This window comes from Sus scrofa, chromosome 6, assembly GCF_000003025.6.
Source record: "Sus scrofa isolate TJ Tabasco breed Duroc chromosome 6, Sscrofa11.1, whole genome shotgun sequence".
Classification (NCBI taxonomy): Eukaryota; Metazoa; Chordata; class Mammalia; order Artiodactyla; family Suidae; genus Sus; species Sus scrofa.
Window position 1 is genome coordinate 85,232,161 of NC_010448.4, and position 17,533 is coordinate 85,249,693.

The 17,533-nt window shown below is 46.6% G+C and overlaps 1 protein-coding gene across 4 annotated transcripts in view; it reads right to left on the reverse strand.

Moving 5' to 3' along the window:
* PTAFR (platelet activating factor receptor) overlaps nt 3,230-17,533 on the reverse strand; it is a 36,971-nt gene continuing 22,667 nt past the window's right edge. For 3 of the 4 annotated variants that reach the window (XM_021095662.1, XM_013995926.2, XM_021095663.1), the window contains one exon: nt 3,230-6,633. In XM_021095662.1, coding sequence (XP_020951321.1) covers nt 5,559-6,617 — 1,059 coding nt within the window. In that variant the 5' untranslated portion in view covers nt 6,618-6,633 and the 3' untranslated portion in view covers nt 3,230-5,558. Of the gene's footprint in view, nt 6,634-17,037; nt 17,191-17,533 lie in introns of all 4 variants that reach the window. The other variant, XM_013995921.2, reaches the window with a different exon arrangement.

Sequence of the window (17,533 nt, forward strand, 5' to 3'; positions counted from 1 at the left end):
CTGTTTTGGTACCAATACCACACTGTTTTGATGACTGTGGCTTTGAAACAATCCAAATGTCCATCGACAGATGATTGGATTCGGAAGATGTGGTATATATACACAATGGAATACTACTCAGCCATAAAAAAGAATGACATAATGCCATTTGCAGCAACATGGATGGAACTAGAGAATCTCATACTGAGTGAAATGAGCCAGAAAGACAAAGACAAATACCATATGATATCACTTATAACTGGAATCTAATATTCAGCACAAATGAACATCTCAGAAAAGAAAATCATGGACTTGGAGAAGAGACTTGTGGTTGCCTGTTGGGAGGGGGAGGGAGTGGGAGGGATTGGGAGCTTGGGTTTATCAGACACAACCTGGAATAGATTTACAAGAAGATCCTGCTGAATAGCATTGAGAACTATGTCTAGATACTCATGTTGCAACAGAAGAAAGGGTGGGGGAAAAACTGTAATCGTAATGTATACATGTAAGGATAACCCGACCCCCTTGCTATACAGTGGGAAAATTAAAAAAAATAAAAAAATAAAAATAAATAAAATAAAATATCAGGAACAAAAAAAAAAAGAAAGAAAAAGAAAAGTCTTCTTTTTCTTTTTCTTTTTCTTCTTTTGCGGAACCAGAGAATGCAGAAGTTCAAGGGATCTTGGGCCAGGGATCCAATCCAAGCCACAGCAGTGACAGCACCAAATCCTTAACCGCTAGGCCACCAGAGAACTCCCTGAGCAAGGTCTTAAAAGAGATGAGGGCATGAGTCATATGGATATTGGGGCCAGGGGGGAACAACCCAGGCAGAGGAAAGAGTCAGCTCTATCTATAGGTAATGACGTGAGGTCCCCTCCACTCAGCGACTGTTAACTACCCACTCCCCCCTTTCCTTCCTCTGGCAGAAATGTCAGGATCCAGGTGACCACTTAATATACCCTCTAGCTTCAGCAACAATGACAGTCTGGCTTCAGAAGTTCAGAAGTTCTTTGTTCACGTACACCTGCCACCTGCAGGAGTGCCTTCCCTAACTCATCATAGGAGCCTCAGCCTTCGAAAATCATTGCTGCTGTGGCTTTGGCCCACATGGGGAGCACAGGAGCCCTCAGAGAGCAAGATGGGGCTCTCACTAACTGCTATGCCTCTCAAGGAACCCCTACCCCAGCACACATCATAGCTAGGATGGTGCCTAGGGTGCAGTTACATGGGGAGAGGAGAGAAGGGAAGGGTGCAGTTACATGGGGAGAGGAGAGAAGGGAAGGGACCCATTTTTACTAAGGCAAATCTGGGTTCAAATATTATTCTGCCACTAACTAGCTCACGTACCCTTAGAAATCACTGAAGCCCTCTGAGCCTCAATTTTCCCATCTGTAAAATGAGCATGAAAATATCAATTCTGCACAGTGGCTGTGAGAGCTCAATGAGATAAGATTCGTGAAAGTGGCAGCAAACATCTGGGGCTTACCAAAAAGTAGGCCCCTTTCCCTCTGTACCAAGAATGTGGGAGGCATTCACATTCTTAGTTCAGGTCCTAATTATTTTATTCACTTTGATGGGGACTGAATCTCCTTTCAAGGAGGTTATGAGGTTATAGTGAGACAGCAGGTAAAAATTATGCTTAGCATAGTTGCTGAACCAAAACAGGTTCTCCCTAGGTGTTTGGATACCTGGATGGATGGGGGAGAGAGGGAGGGAGGGAAGGAGGGATGGATGACTGGGTAGACGGGAAGATGATTGCTGCTAGGATATCAGGGGAAACATGATTTGTATTACAGAAATACCAAGTCTGCCCAAAAATCGAATCTTTCAACAAGAGGGTTTTATTGTATCTGTTTGTGGCCTTGAGTCTCAAGCACAGATATAAGATAAATGAGGAAAAACAGGCACAAACGTGCCCAGTTCTAGTCAACCACGGCCTATACATTCTACTCTTGTGTTTATGACTCACCTTGATGAGGTAAGGGGCCAGGTCCTCCCTGAGCCAATGTCCTCTAAGTGGGATCACTGGTAGTTCCCTGGGTCACGGCTGAGATCAGGAAGAAATGCAGGGGGAGGACTTCTTGATATGCAAGACGGCTTGAAAATCCTGACTGGTGATGCTTCATAGAAAGAATTACAGCGCAACCTTTCCCATAATCCTGTCTCCATTGCAAGAAGGGAGAAGCACAGCCAGCTCTGTGCTCACTGCAGCTCTGCACTATGTAATTTCTGCAATCACAGAGCCCCTCTGAGTCCCGTATTTCTAATAGCAAGATGAAGGGATTGGATCCTCCCAGCTCCAGAATGTTCTGATCCTCTAAAAATCCCTAACATCTTCCTTTAAAATATTACATGGATCTTTGGAAGAATACACCTTAAAGTCTTTCTGCATCCGTCCCTAAAGAGTCTCCTTAAACCCCTTCAAGTAAGTGCATGTATATGTCAATGAGTCTGTTTATGCATTACCTTGGGGGAACAGCAAGCTTTGAGACACACACAGCTCAATTCTAGGCCTTGCGTGGATACATTGATAATTACGATTCAATTCCTTCAACTACACTTCAAAAAAAAAAAAAAAAAAAAGATTCGGTTCCTATCCCCAGGAAAGACAGATGTTGAAATGGATAAACTTCAGTAACCATAGCAATTATGCTATAAAAAAGTTGCACCTTCCCAGACCTAAAATGTTATTAGGAGACAGCCAATTACCCTGTTTGGAGGAATCCAGGAAGGCTGCCTGGAGGAGGTATACTAGGCTAAGTCAAAAAGAAGAGGAAGCATCCGAGAAAGTCACAGCCAGGCAGATGTCACAGGGGGAGTAAAGCTGGTTGTGTTCATAGTGGTACGGAGACCAAAAGGGCCCTAGCATGGGCTACAACCTAAAATACTTCTCCCACCCATCTGGGCCCTGGGTGGGAGTGAGACCCTGGCCTGTGTGCTGGGGCAACCTTCTGGGAGAAGCAAGGGGGCCATCACAAGTCACTACCTCAGAACTGCCTTTTTATTGAGCCCTTACTGAATGCAGACTCTTTGTGCTTTATCTCCATCACAGCCATGTTCCCTGAAGTGTGCTGTGCAAGTCTATAGGGCAGGTGAGGTGACAGTAGCCAGGACACCAAGAACACTATGACTTTAACACTTATGCATTATGTTTATGTTTACCGTCTATGTGTGGCAGGTGGCACTCATTTTCATTTACAATTTAGTTCTAAAGCATCCTTTAAAACAGGTTTAAATTTTAAAAAGTGGCTTGAATTAGAGATAAATATTTATTGAATCAAAATACAGATGGAACATTGCAAAAATTACAAGGGGGATACACAAACAGCTGAAATTCCAGAATCACCGCACTTTAATATATAAGCATTTATCTCCTTCAGAGATCTTTTGCTTGTAAGAAATAGATACTCAAATCAGCATAAGCAAAATAAGAGAATATATCCTAACAAGGGAATCTCACAAGAATCCAAAGGAGGCAGTGCATGAGTTTTGGGAAGGGCTGGGCCTGGAGGAAAGGAGCCAGCAGGCCCTGGAAGTGCCACCACCTTCTCTCTCCAGGCCCTACAGTGCCCCCTGCCCACCCCCACTCCGCTTTTCTCTGCACATCTACCTCCATCTCCTTTCTGAGCAGAGCTGTTTTCTCTACAAAGTTCAGGCAAGTGCCTCCCCTACCAGCCACAAACACACACACACACACACACTCACAGCTCAAGAGTTTATATATCTTCAGGTAAGTGGCCCACGGAGCCTGAAAGAGCATCCCTTGGAGTTCCCGTCGTGGTGCAGCGGAAACGAATCCGACTAGGGACCATAGGGTTGCAGGTTCAATTCCCGGCCTTGCTCAGTGGGTTAAGGATGCGGAGTCGCTGTGAGCTGTGGTGTATGTCGCAGACACGGCTCGGATCTGATGTTGCTGTGGCTATGGTGTAGGCCGATGGCTATAGCTCAGATTAGATCCCTAGCCTGGGTACCTCCATGTGCCACAGGTGCGGCCCTCAAAAGACAAAAAGAAAGAAAGATAGAAAGAAAGAAAGAGAAAAGGAGAGAGAGGGAGAGAGAGGGAGGGAGGAGGGAAGGAAGAAAGAAAAGAAAGAAAGCATCCCTGAATCTTGCCACTTATTCCTGAGAGAGAACACGACTGGCCCCACTAGAGCCAGGAGCTCACCCTTCAGCTGCCCTCAGAGGATTAGGGGGAACAAATTCTCAAAAAAAGGGAAAATGTGGGATGAGCACTCACCCTGAGCAAGAAGTGTCTGCTCCTCGTAACAACTCTATGAGGTAGGAAATTCAGCTCACAGTCCCTGGGCAGGAAGTGGCAAAGCCCTGACGTGAAGCTTGGTCTCTGTGATACCAAAGTTCAAGTACTCGGCTCGGTCCCTCTAGTCCCTGTCTGCTCCATCCCGCGGGCAGCTCCCATCCCAGACTCAAGCAGGTCTCTGGGAGGCAGTTATGATGATCAGTGCAGTATCCAGGAAACAAGGATCCTGGCTTTGTGGGGACACTGGCTGGAAGGGGGGAAGCGTTCTCAAAAGGACCACAGGGCTCTGGAAACCAGGAAAGCCTCCTCTCAGCCCCTGGTCTGGTCTGTGCCCAGAATTCAGAGCGCCTGCCTGCCCTCGGGATCATAACTGCCCCCTCACCCCCTGGAAGCTAAGGCAAGAGGGACACCCCCCCCCCCCCGCAGAAAGTAAGGTAGGGAGAAGAGCTGACCGGCTCCTTCCACTCTGGAGGCCCCACCCACCCGAGATACTTCTCCGCCCAAGCGCCCTTCCCCTTGGAAGCCTACGTGCACTGCGGAGGTCTGGATGGCCCATTTGGTTTTGAGGAAGCTATGCTCACCCACAGTGGGTGGCTGCCCCACAGGAGCTATTTCATCAGAGTCCCTTGTCGAGATGAAAAAACGGATGTGGTGGTTTTATCTCTTCCACTGCCCCAGAGCTGACCCAGGCCTGTGCAGAAAGACACACCTGCCTCAGGAAACAGGCTCCCTCCCCGTCCTAACTTTCCGCCTACGTGTGGTTTATCTTCCCTGGTTGCCATGCAGGGAAGGTGAGTCAGGAGCAGGTCCCCCTAAGAAGTGTCCCAAAGACCTTGCGTGGCACCATTCTAGCTCAAAAGTCTGTCCCAAAGATAGTGCCACACCGCCTGGGGAGCACCCGTTCCATAACCCCTGATCTGTCTTGAGAGTGATAAAAGGAGTAGCTGCCCAAAATGTTAGGCTAGACTCCCAGATGAGTCTGGGACTGCTGCGCCGTTGGGGTCAACTGGGTGGCTCAGGGTCTGTACCCACGGATGCTCCTGGTCCTGAAATTCCTCCCAGTGCCATCAGACTCAGGCACTCAGGATGAGGTTACCCGCCAAGGTTATTAGGGCAAGTGCCCAAGGTGGCTGAATGGGGCTCATTCAAGCTCTGGATGTCCCAGCAGTCCGGCTCTGCCTTTGTCTCCACATCAATGAGGCAGCCTCCATACCGAAAAGGCCACCGGTGCCCAGGGAGGAGGTGCCAGGACCACAGCGGACAGCCCTTTTTTCTCCCAGATCAGTCCGTGATGTCCATGAAGGAGAAGCCTCTGGGCCTGCTACTTTTTGAGGGAATTGACAGGGACCTGGCTGAGTGGCACGACCACTTCCGTGCCCGTCTCTGTGGTGACCCGGGAGCATTTCCGGCTGCCACGCAGACTGTAGAACTTCTCGGAAAGGTGCTTGCGGAACTTCTTGGTGAGGAAACAGTAGATGATGGGGTCTAAGACACAGTTGGTACTGAGGAGGCAGAGAGTGATCTGATGCGCGTCGTTAATAGCCTGATGGAAGTTGCCGCTCTGGAAGCCCAGCTCGGCCAGGGTCCAGGGCAGCTGCACGATGTGGTGGGGGACGAAGCAGATGATGAACACAGCCAAGACCGTGCAGACCATCCAGAGTGCCCGGCGCTTGACCTCTGCATTGCGCTGCATCTGCACAGACTGTGTGAGCAGCGTGCGGATGATGACCAGGTTGCAGAAGAGAATGACGAGGAAGACGAGGAAGAAGCTGAACACGAGGAAGATGTGGATGATGAGTACGGGCATGCTGCCCTTCTCGTAATGCTCAAAGCAGCGAGTGAGGTTCCCCGCGCCGGTCTTGCTGAGCTCGATGTTGGTGGAGTCCAGGACGAAGAAGTAGGAGGCGGCGGCCACCATGGCCACCCAGATGATCAGGGACAAAGAGATGCCACGCTTGCGGGTGGTGGCCTGAGCGGTCTTGATGGGCCGTGTCACGGCCTGGAAGCGGTTGTAAGTGATGACAGCCAGGAAGGACACTGAGCAGTAGGTGTTAATGAAGAAGAAGCAGCCAGCCAGGTTGCACAGGAATTTGGGAAGAATCCAGTTGCCCTCATGGTAGTAGTAGATGATCCACAGGGGCAGAGTGACCAGGAAGAGCAGGTCTGCCATGGTGAGGTTCAACATAAAGATCTTTATCTCATTCAACTTCTTGGAGGGGTACACGCGGGCAAAGACCCACAGCACGTAACTGTTGGCAATGACCCCCAGCACAAAGATGATGCTGTAAAAAATCGGGAAGAGTGTGTATCGGAACTCAGAGTCCACACGCCAGGAATCATTTGGCTCCATCCTTATGGGCTGGAGGGGGCAGCTGGTCATAGGATCCTTCCTGTGCCTGGAAGACCCACAGGAATTCTGGTTAATTAAGGGCCAATAAGGAACTCTTATTTACTCAATTCCAAGACTCTCATTTTGCACATTTTATTTCTCTTTTTTGTTGTTGTTATTGTTGTTGTTGTTGTTGTTGTTGTTGCTATTTCTTGGGCCGCACCCGCAGCATATGGAGGTTCCCAGGCTAGGGGTCTAATCGGAGCCGTAGCCACCGGCCTACGCCAGAGCCACAGCAACTCGGGATCCGAGCCACGTCTGCAACCTACACCACAGCTCACGGCAACGCCGGATCGTTAACCCACTGAGCAAGGGCAGGGACCGAACCCACAACTTCATGGTTCCCAGTCGGATTCGTTAACCACTGCGCCACAACAGGAACTCCTCATTTTGCACATTTTAAAAACTCTAATATTGTTGGCCTCTTCCAATTAATTGGCAATTTTTTCCTTCCTACATAAAATAATGATGTTTTTAAAATAAATGGCATCAGAGATTCAGTAAAATCAGTGGCAGTTTATTTTCTTTTCTCTTGTCCCATTTAAAAATATACCTTTTTAGGAGTTGCTGTCATGGCACGGTGGTTAACAAATCTGACTAAGAACAATGAGGTTGTGGGTTCGATCCCTGGCCTCGCTCAGTGGGTTAACGATACGGTGTGGCCATGAGCTGTGGTGTAGGTTGCAGACTCAGCTCGGATCCCGCGTTGCTGTGGTTGTGGCGTAGGCTGGTGGCTACAGCTCCGATTCGACCCCTAGCCTGGGAACCTCCATATGCCGCGGGAGTGACCCAAGAAATGGCAAGCAGACAAAAAATAAAAATAAAAAATAAAAAAATAATTAAAATATACCTTTTTATTCTTGCTTTTGTTTTGGAGCCGCACCTGCAGCATATGGAAGTTCCCAGGCTAGGGGTCGAATCGGAGCTACAGCTGCAGGCCTACACCACAGCCACAGCAATGCCAGATCCTCGAGCCATATCTTTGACTTAGCACCACAGCTGATGGCAACACTGGATCCTTAACCCACAGAGCAAGGCCAGGGATCGAACCCACGTCCTCCTGGATCCTAGTCGGGTTCATTAACTGCTGAGCCACAATGGAAACGCCTAACTTTTTATTCTTTAGGTGATTTTAACTTGAAGTTTTGGATAATATATTTCTGGTGATGAAATATATGAAAATCTATATTATAAAATTTTTAATTTTCTTACAAAATTTGAATATTTTTCTTTTGAAATTTGATTTTTTTTTTCATTTTTGGGCCATACCTTCGGCATATGGAAGTTCCCAGGTTAGGGGTTGAATCAGAGCTGCAGCTGCCAGCCCATGCCACAGCCAGAGCCATGCCAGATCCAAGTCACATCTGTGACCTACACCACAGCTTGCAGCAATGCTGGATCCTTAACCCACTGAGTAAGGTCAGGGATCGAACCTTCATCCTCGTGAATACTAGTCAGCTTCATTACCACTGAGCCACATCAGAACTCCCCGAAATAAAAATTTGGATGGTACAGAGTTTCTATCATGGCTCAGCGGTTAACAAACCCAACTAGTATCCATGAGGATGCGGGTTCAATCCCTGGCCTTGCTCTGTGGGTTAAGGATCCAGCATTGCCGTGAATTGTGGTGAAGGTCAAAGATGCAGCTTGGATCCCATGTTGCTGTGGCTGTGGTGTAGGACGGCAGTTTCAGCTCTGATTCAACCCCTAGCCTGGGAACCTCCATGTGCTGCGGGTGTGGCCCTAAAATAGACAAAAAATGAAAGAAGGAAGGAAGGGAAGAAAACAAAGAAAGAAGAAAGAAAGAAAGAAAGAAAGAAAGAAAGAAAGAAAGAAAGAAAGAAAGAAAGAAAGAAAAGAAAGAAAGGAAGGAAGGAAGGAAGGAAGAAAGGAAGGAAGAAAGGAAGAAAGAAAGAAAATGTTGATGGTAAAATGTTCCATGTTAAAAAATAATTTTTGTGTTCATAAATCTGGAAAATACAGAGAAGTATATTCGGGTCACCCAGGCAATGAAATAATAGCCATTCATTAGAAAGAATGAGATCTGATTGTACTGACATGGAAAGTTATCCCTGGATAATATTGTTACTTAAAACGAAACAAAAAAGTTGGCATGACCCCATTACATATGTGTATATGATATGGAAAATGATCTAGGAGGATACATCTCAAAGAGTTGACAGTGGTGAGTAACCTCTGGGAAGATGAGGAGGGCTTGGTGAGAAGTTTATGTACTTTATACTTTTTGTTTGTTTGAACTTTTTAGGAGCATTTATTGGTTGAGTAATTTAGTTTTTAAATATAATTTTAAAAGAAAACTATACAGGGGTTCCCTTTGTGGCTCAGTGGGCTAAGGATCCAGAATTATCACAGCTGTAATGTGTGTCTGGTTCCTGGCCCAGGAACTTCTGCAATCTGAGGGCATGGCCAAAAAGAAAAAAAAAAGGGGGGGGGAGTATACAGTGGAAAAACCCAGTAGACAACATTTTCACCAAGAGTAGCATCGTCATTAAGACATGTCAACATCAGACTTTCCCACTGTGGATCAACAGTGCCTCTGCAGATTTGATCCCTGGCCCAGCACAGTAGACTAAGGATCCAGCATTGCACAGCTGTGGCATAGGTCACAGCTCCAACTTGGATTTGATCTCTGGCCAAGGAATCCATATGGCCAAATAAGGGGGGAAAAAAAGGCATGTCAACATCACATACCCTGATACGATGTACTGAAAAGGACACATCACTTCTGTGATATTCTTGCCAAAAATGCATACTCTCAATTCAGTCATAAGAAAACATCAGACAAACTCGAACTGTGAGACATTCTACAAGATGACTGATCAAAACTGACAAGGTCATGAAGGACTGAGGAATCATCTAAGATCAGAGGATTTGAAGGAGATGTGGGAAAGCTTAGTGCAATGTGGGATCCTGCGTTGTATCTGGGAACAGAAAAAATCATTAAAGGAAAAACTGGTGAAGTTCAAATAAGGTCTATAATTTAGATAGTACTGTATCCATGCTCATTTCCTAGTTTTGATCATTGTATTTTGGTTTTATAAATCAAGAATGTTGGGAGAAGAGCAGACATAAACTCTTTGTATTACTTTGCAACTTTTGAGGCCTAAAATTATTTCAGAGCAAAAGGTTTAAGTACAGTGGACCCTTAAACAACATAGGTTTGAATTGTGTGGGTCCATTTATACATGGATTTTTAAAAACTAAATGCACACTACGATACTACATGACCCATGGTTGGTCGAATTCACAGGCATGGAGCCAACTGTAAGTTAGAAGCAGATTTTCAACTGCTTGGAGGGTTGGCACCCCCCCCCCACTCCTAAGTTGCTCAAGATTCAAATATATATATATGCTTTTCTTTTGTTTTTAGGGCTGCATCTGCAGCATATGGAATTTCCCAGGCTATGGGTCTAATCGGAGCTACAGCTGCCGCCCTACACCACAGCCACAGCAACACAGGATCCAAGCCACATCTGCAACCTACACCACAGCTCACGGCAACACCGTATCCTTAACCTACTGAGCGAGGCCAGGGATCGAACCCACAACCTCACGGTTCCTAGTCGGATTTGTTTCCCCTGCACCACGATGGGAACTCTAATTCCAACATATATTAAAGATTAAAACTAGTCATAATCCTGCTACTTAAAGTCTGGTCCATTCTCAACAGTTCTTCATCTCCATCCACTCTCCTTCAAAACCAGTTTTTCCCTTCCTCCCCCTTGTTCTTCCCACTATGTTGCCATACAAGAGCCTGGAAGCCCCTCTGATGTCTGTGTTGGAGCTGGAGGGAACAGGATGGCAGAGGCTCAGCTGGGATGAAGCAAAATTCAACGCTCACCATATATCCTAGTACAGTGAAAAGAGCAGGGAATTGGGAGTGAGAAGCAAGGAAGACAATCAACACTCTGGGGCACCTCTTTTGGAGCCAGGTACCCATGCCCTACCTCACCTGAGTCCCACAAAAGTCCTTTTGAGATAAAAGGTAAAATCCCCATTTACAGAACAGGAAGCTATAGAGTGCCATCCTATCTAGTGCCACCTTCTCACTAAGGCTCCAGCCAAAATGGACTTCCCACCCAGAATTTTCTTGTCTCAGCCTCCACCCATACCCCATGCCCCTGCCTTAAACATCCTTCCCCAGCCACACCCCGCTTCCACCTGGCCAACTCATGCTTCGGACCTTAGCTGAATTTCACCTCTTCAGGGAGATCTTCAGTGACCTCCAGGTCAGGTCAAGTCCCATCTCAAAGCTCCCTGTACTTGTGCGGCTTGAAGTGGGATCTCAGTTCCCAGACCAGGGATTGATCCCAGACCACAGCGGTGAGAGTGCTGAGTTCCAACCACTAGAACACCAGGGAACTCCCTCCCTGAACTTCTTAAATCTTAGTACAATTGTAATCATATTCGTGTTTGTATGATTGTTTCGTGCTCTCCCACTTAACTGTGAGCAAGATCAAGGACCTTGTCTGTCTATTCAACACTATTCCAGCACCATGAACCAATAAATAAAAGGAATGGGTAATAAGCTTTGTTAATTACACCCATCCCTTAGGAAGCCCAAGAGCAGTGAAAATACTTGGTGAAGTCTATAGATACTTACAGATGAGTTTAAAGAAAGCACTGGCTGTAATTGGAATTCTATTGATTCACAAAAATTTTGTTCTTTGCTCCATTTACTGTGGTGGTGGTTTGTCTATGTTAATTGAATAAATTCCAATTATTGCTATAAGCCATTGGGATTCCTTTAAAAACAAAAAACACTCTCAAGTCACCTTGTGAATTACATAGCTGATTTAAATTACATAGTGGTGTTTTTGGGGTTTTTTGTTTTTCCTTTTCCAGAGGTGGCATATGGAAGCCCCAAGTCTGGGGATCAAATCCAAGCTGGAGCTTCTTAACCCACTATGCCACAGTGGGAGCTCCTGAATTACAGTTTTATGCTCCTTCTCCAGAAGTAAAATTGCTAAATTCTTCTCAGCTGGGAACTTTTCCACTCCTAAAGCTGGAACTTTTCCACTGCCATCTGATCCCCAAAGTGTAGGATAATTCTCAAAGTGTAGACCACGTAAATGAGGAATGAGAGAGGTCTATCTCTGAAATTTTTCAGGGGAACTATGAGGTCAAAACTATCATAATCATAATACCAAGACATTATTTACCCTTTCACTGTGTTGACATTCATGCTGATGGTACAAAATGGTAAGCCCAACATCTGGCTCATTGGCACAAATCAAGGCAGAGACACCAGGCTATTATAAGAGTCATATTCTTCACAACCATGTACTCAGTACAAAAAATTTTTAAAAAGCCAATTTTAGGAGTTCCCATCGTGGTTCAGTGATTAACGAATCCGACTAGGAAACATGAGGTTGCAGGTTCGTTCCCTGGCCTCGCTCAGTGGGTTAAGGATCCGGCATTGCCGTGAGCTGTGGTGTAGGTCGCAGACACCGCTCGGATCCTGCGTTGCTGTGGCTCTGACGTAGGCCAGCAGCAACAGCTCCGATTAGACCCCTAGCCTGGGAACCTCCATATGCTGCAGGTGTGGCCCTAAAAAGACAAAAAGATGAAAAAAAAAAAAAGCCATTTTCAGGGGTTCCTGATATGGTGCAATGGGATCAGTGGCATCTCGGGAGCACTGGGACGCAGATTCAATCCCTGGTGCGGCGCAGTGGGTTAAGGACCCGGTTTGCCCCAGCTGCAGCTTAGGTTACAACCTCATATCTGATCTGATCCCTGGCCTGGGAACTCCATATGCTGTGGGGCAGCCAAAAGAGAGAGAAAACAAAAAGCCAATTTTTTTTTTTTTTTTTTTTTTTTTTTTTTGTCTTTTTAGGACTTCATCCAGGGCATATGGAGATTCCCAGACTAGGGTCGAATCAGAGCTGTAGCCGCTGGCCTATGCCACAGCCACAGCAACACAGGATCCAAACCTCATCTGTGAGCCACCACGGAACTCCAGACCCCCCTAACCCACTGAGCAAGGCCAGGGATCGAACCTGCATCCTCATGGATACTAGTCGGATTTGTTTCTGTTGTGTCACAACGGGAATGCCCAATATCTTGTGATGAAAGGTCAATATTTGGAAGAACTGTTTATCTCAGTGAACCATTGTTTTCCAAAGAAGGAAAGTATGATGTTTCGAAATTACAGAGAGGAAAAGGATTCAAAGGGAAACAGACCAATACATTACAGTGTTAACAGATGACAAAAAGTTCATTGATATGATTCAGATTCCACACTGCAACTAACCTTTAAGAAACTACCATTTGTGGAGTGCTGATCAAAGAAGAGTATCACCAATTATACGAAAAAGCCACTAAAATAGTCCTCCCTTTACAAATACACATCTGTGTGAGGGCAGATTTCTTTCATAAACTTCAACCAAAACAACACATCATATAGACTCAAGGCAGAAGTGGGTATGAGAACGCAGCTGTCTTCTATTAAACTGAACATTAAAGAGACACACGAAATTAAATGCTACTCTTCTCCCTAAATTGTTTACGTTTTTAAATTTTCAGCTATTTTCCACAAAAAAAAATGTTATTTATGTTAACAAGAAATGAGTTTATTATCGGTCTTTATATTTTAAAACAAAACATTTTAGAATGGATAGTTTTCATTTCGAACGTGGTAAAACTTGGTGGCTATAACCCATGTAAACAAAAGCTGTCTGGGACCCTCCTTAAGTCCTGAGACCGGAAGATTTGCAAATGAATGATCCATAACCTCAGCTCACTGCCCCTCCCTCCATTTCCCTTGCACCTAAGAGGATGGTTCATTTGGGGCCGGCCCTGATTCTTTCTCCTGCTGGTCTCATGCCTTAGGGGATTGCGTTCCCAGGGCCTGAGAGGCAGGGAGGCAGCCCACAGCTGGGCAGTGTGTGATGCTCACTCCAGGTCTGTGAGGAAGTCACGTCTCTATCCATCCCCCACCCCACCCCTCACCCCCAACCATAAGTAAATGCCTTCCTCTTCTTGGGTTTAGGCTTCAGCTCAGTGAGGGCAGGGACAACTATCCTCAGAGATTAGCCATCAGGGGCTCTCAGGCCATTTTGTTTGCTTGCTTTGTTTGTCTTTTGTCTTGGTTTGGTTTTTTGGTCTTTTTAGGGCCATACCCATGGCATATGGAAGTTCCCAGGCTAGGGGTCGAATCAGAGCTGTTGCTGCCAGCCTGCACCACAGCCACAGCCACGTGGGATCCTACCCACGTCTGCGACCTACACCACAGCTCCCAGCCACGCTGGATTCTTAACCCACTGAGCGAAGCCAGGGTTGGAACCTGAGTCCTCATGGATGCTAGTCAACATCGTTTCTGCTAAGCCACCATGGGAACTCCTCTCAGGCCTTTTTGCAAGAAAGACTCAGAAATAGAAAAGTAGTAAGTGTTATAATGGTCAAGGTTGTAGCTGTCAGGGTGGTTCTGAGCGGGGCATGCAGCCCAGAGTTGAGGGTCGGGAACAACTCCTGCTGATTCTGAAGGAAGAGAAGGAGTTAGCCTGATGTAGCCGGGAGACAGAAGAACCCTGGAAGAATAGGAGAGGATGTCCCCTGTTCTCAGGGAACTTGAGACGTTTGGTTTGGCTAAAACTTAAAGGTAGGCATGGGGTGAGGAAACATAAGGCCTACCCAGTAAGCATCAGCCAACTGAAGCAGGGTCTTAAATCCTATGCTAAAGGACTTTGTACTGGATTCTGCAGAAAATGAAGAATCATTGTGAGAGTTTAGAGTTTGTGGAAGATGGCTTTGACTGCTGTGTGCAGAATAAACGGGAGGGGCATCAGATCAGCGGCAGGGAGAGAGCAAAGAGATCATTGCAACTGTCCAGTGAGTCACAGGAGGCTTGGACTGTGGCAGAGCAGATGGAAATGGATGCTTGTGAGAATGATTTGGGAGATCAAAGGGACAGAACATAGTGAGAGAAAGGGAGGAGTCAGGACTGCCGGGTTTCCGGCCCAGATGATGGAGCTGGGTGGTATCTGTCTTCACGGAGATTACACTGAGAAGGAAGCATGTGGGGTGAGGAGGATGAATTCCCTGGGAGACATACAAGAATGTTTTCCTCTGAAACATCCAAGAGGACCCAGGGTTAAACACTGAAAACTGGTGGCGAAGCAGTGGTGCACCCAACGAGCATCCATAAGGACACAAGTTCGATCCCTGGCCTCGCTCAGTGGGTTAAGGATCTGGCATGGCCATGAGCTGTGGTGTAGGTTGCAGATGAGGCTCAGATCCCTCTCGTTGCTATGGCTGTGGCGTAGGCCAGCAGCTACAGCTCCAATTGGATCCCTAGGCTGGGAACTTCCATAGGCCACAGGTGTGGCCCTAAAAAGAGAAAAAATAAATAAGTAAAAGAGAGGTCAGAGGAGAAGGAGACAGTTTGGGTCAAGCAGCAAGAGGAGAACCCGGAGAGTGTCACGCTGGAGACCCAACAGAAGAAAGTTTCACAAGCATGGAAGCAAGTGGCCAACAGTGTGAAAAGCCACCGGGAGATCCAATACAATGCAGACAGAAAAGCAAACTTTGCCCAGGGCCTTTTGGGAATCCATCTCCTGTGAAAAGAGGGAGAACAGTTTCTGAAAGCATGAGTTGAGGAATGAATGAAGGGCAAGGAAGTGGAACATCAAATTCTCATTCAGGAGGCCCAGTTGAGCAAATAAATGCTGTGTATGGATCTTGTGTGTATCCTGAGCCAAAGAAACTGTGAAAACCATTTGTTAGCCAACTGGGAGAACGCAAACACAAAGGAATAGATGGAATTAGGGAATGGATGCAAATTTTGTGAGGTGGTGATCACGATTATATATGTTTTTATATTTTAAATTCCTTATCTATTATATACACATACTGAAGTATGTCTAGGTGAGATCATACCGTATCTGGGTTTTACTTTAAAATATCCCAGGAAAGGAGTTCCCATCACGGCTCAGTGGTTAACGACTGGGAACCGACTAGGAACCATGAGATTACGAGTTTGATCCCTGGCCTCACTCAGTGGGTTAAGGATCTGGCGTTGCTGTGGCTGTGGTGTAGGCTGGTGGCATCAGCTCTGATTAGACCACTAGCCTGGGAACCTCTATATGCCACAGATGCAGCCCTAGAAAAGACAAAAAGACAAAATAAAATAAAAATATCCCAGGAAAAACATGCCTTGAGGCAGGTTCCCAGGAACCCAACCTGTGATGATATGTACTCAGGCCTCCCCCGTCCACTGGGTCCACACAGGAGGCCCAGCAGAGGTAGGCATCTTCCTTCTAAATGTAGGACCAGAATCAGTTCCTTGGGCAGAACCTCTGCCCTTGCCCAGAGCCTAGTCCTTGGTGCCTCTGGTACCTATTACCCAGGCTCTTCCTGCTTCTGCTGCCTTCCATCCAGTCATAGGTCCACATGTAACTCCCACTCCCTCGGCCTTCATCCCAAACTTAGTACCCAGATGTCCCCTGAAATCCCCCAATATGTAATCAGCCGAGTCTGCTCTGGATCCTGGGGCTCATTTACCTGCCTTCGTTCATGCTTCCCTCCCCCTCTCTGCCTGGCTAACTAGTGATCATCCTTTAAGGCTGCTCAGGCCTCTTTGCACCAAGGTAGATCTTCCTCAGCTCCCTGACTCTTTCATATCCTGCTCTCTCTCCTCAGGCCTGCTGAAGTGCCCACCCTCTGGGCTCTCAAAGCTCACTGAAACTGCCTGTGTGCACCCTCCTGCCACTAGAGCGTAACTGCTGGAGGGCAGAGACCATGTCCATCCATTCCCCTGACATCCTGCTGGGCACGGGCCCTGTGTTGGGGACACTGCAAAATAAAACAGACAAGATCCTGCCCTTAAGGAGGTTATACTCTAGTCATGGAAAACAGACAAAAATAAGCAGAGAGAGGAGTTCCTGCTGGGGGCAGTGGGTTAAGAATCTGATAGCAGTGGCTCTGATCACTGTGGAGGCACAGGTTTGATCCCCAGCCCAGCACAATAGATTAAAGAATCCAGCCTTGGGTTTCCTGTGGTGCAGCGGAAATGAACCTAACTAGTATCCATGAGGATGCGGGTTTGATCCCTGGCCTTGCTCAGTGAGTCAGGGATCCAGGGTTGCCAGGAGCTATGGTGTGGGCCGAAGACACGGCTTGGATCCCGAGTTGCTGTGGCTGTGGTTTCAGCCACAGCCTGGGAACTTCCATGTGCCCCAAGTACGGCCCTAAAAAGCAAAAAAAAAAAAAAAGAGAGAGAGAGAGAGTAGAGCGATAAATGAACAAAGTAATTTCAAATTGTGGTGAATTCAATAATAGCAATAAAAATAGTGACATGATGCTGATTGGATAGGGGGCTGCTTAAAACAGAGTGACCAAGGAAGGGTTCCCAGAGGAGGTGACATATAAATGAAATCAGAGGCAGATTTACCATCAAGTCAATGATGACAAAGCTTCGAGATCCCCTCCTGGGCCTTGCTTCTAGATGTATATTTATAATTTGGTGTCTTTTCTTCAAAGAGGGGCCCCCAAAGGGTACAAGCTTTAGGATCCTGCAAAACCTGAGTCTTCCTCTGGCTAGGATCTAAAAGGTGAGAAGGAACAAATCAAGAGAAAAATCCAGCAGTGTATTCCAGGCAAAGGACAGCATGTGCTAAGGGCCTGCAGTGGGATTAAGCTCATGACATTTTGAGCTATAAATAAATGTGTCATTTTCAAGGAACTTCTGAAGGTCATTTCCCCAGAGAAATGGAAAGAGTAAGATGAGATCATGGGGCAACAGATGCCAAATGACTCTGATGCCATGGTAAGGGGGTGGACTTTATTTTATAAACCCCAAAGGGTTGCTGGAGTGTGTCAAGCATATGAATAATGTGATGGGACTCTCAGCAGCTACTGGGCAGAGAAGGGATGGTAGGGGACAAAAA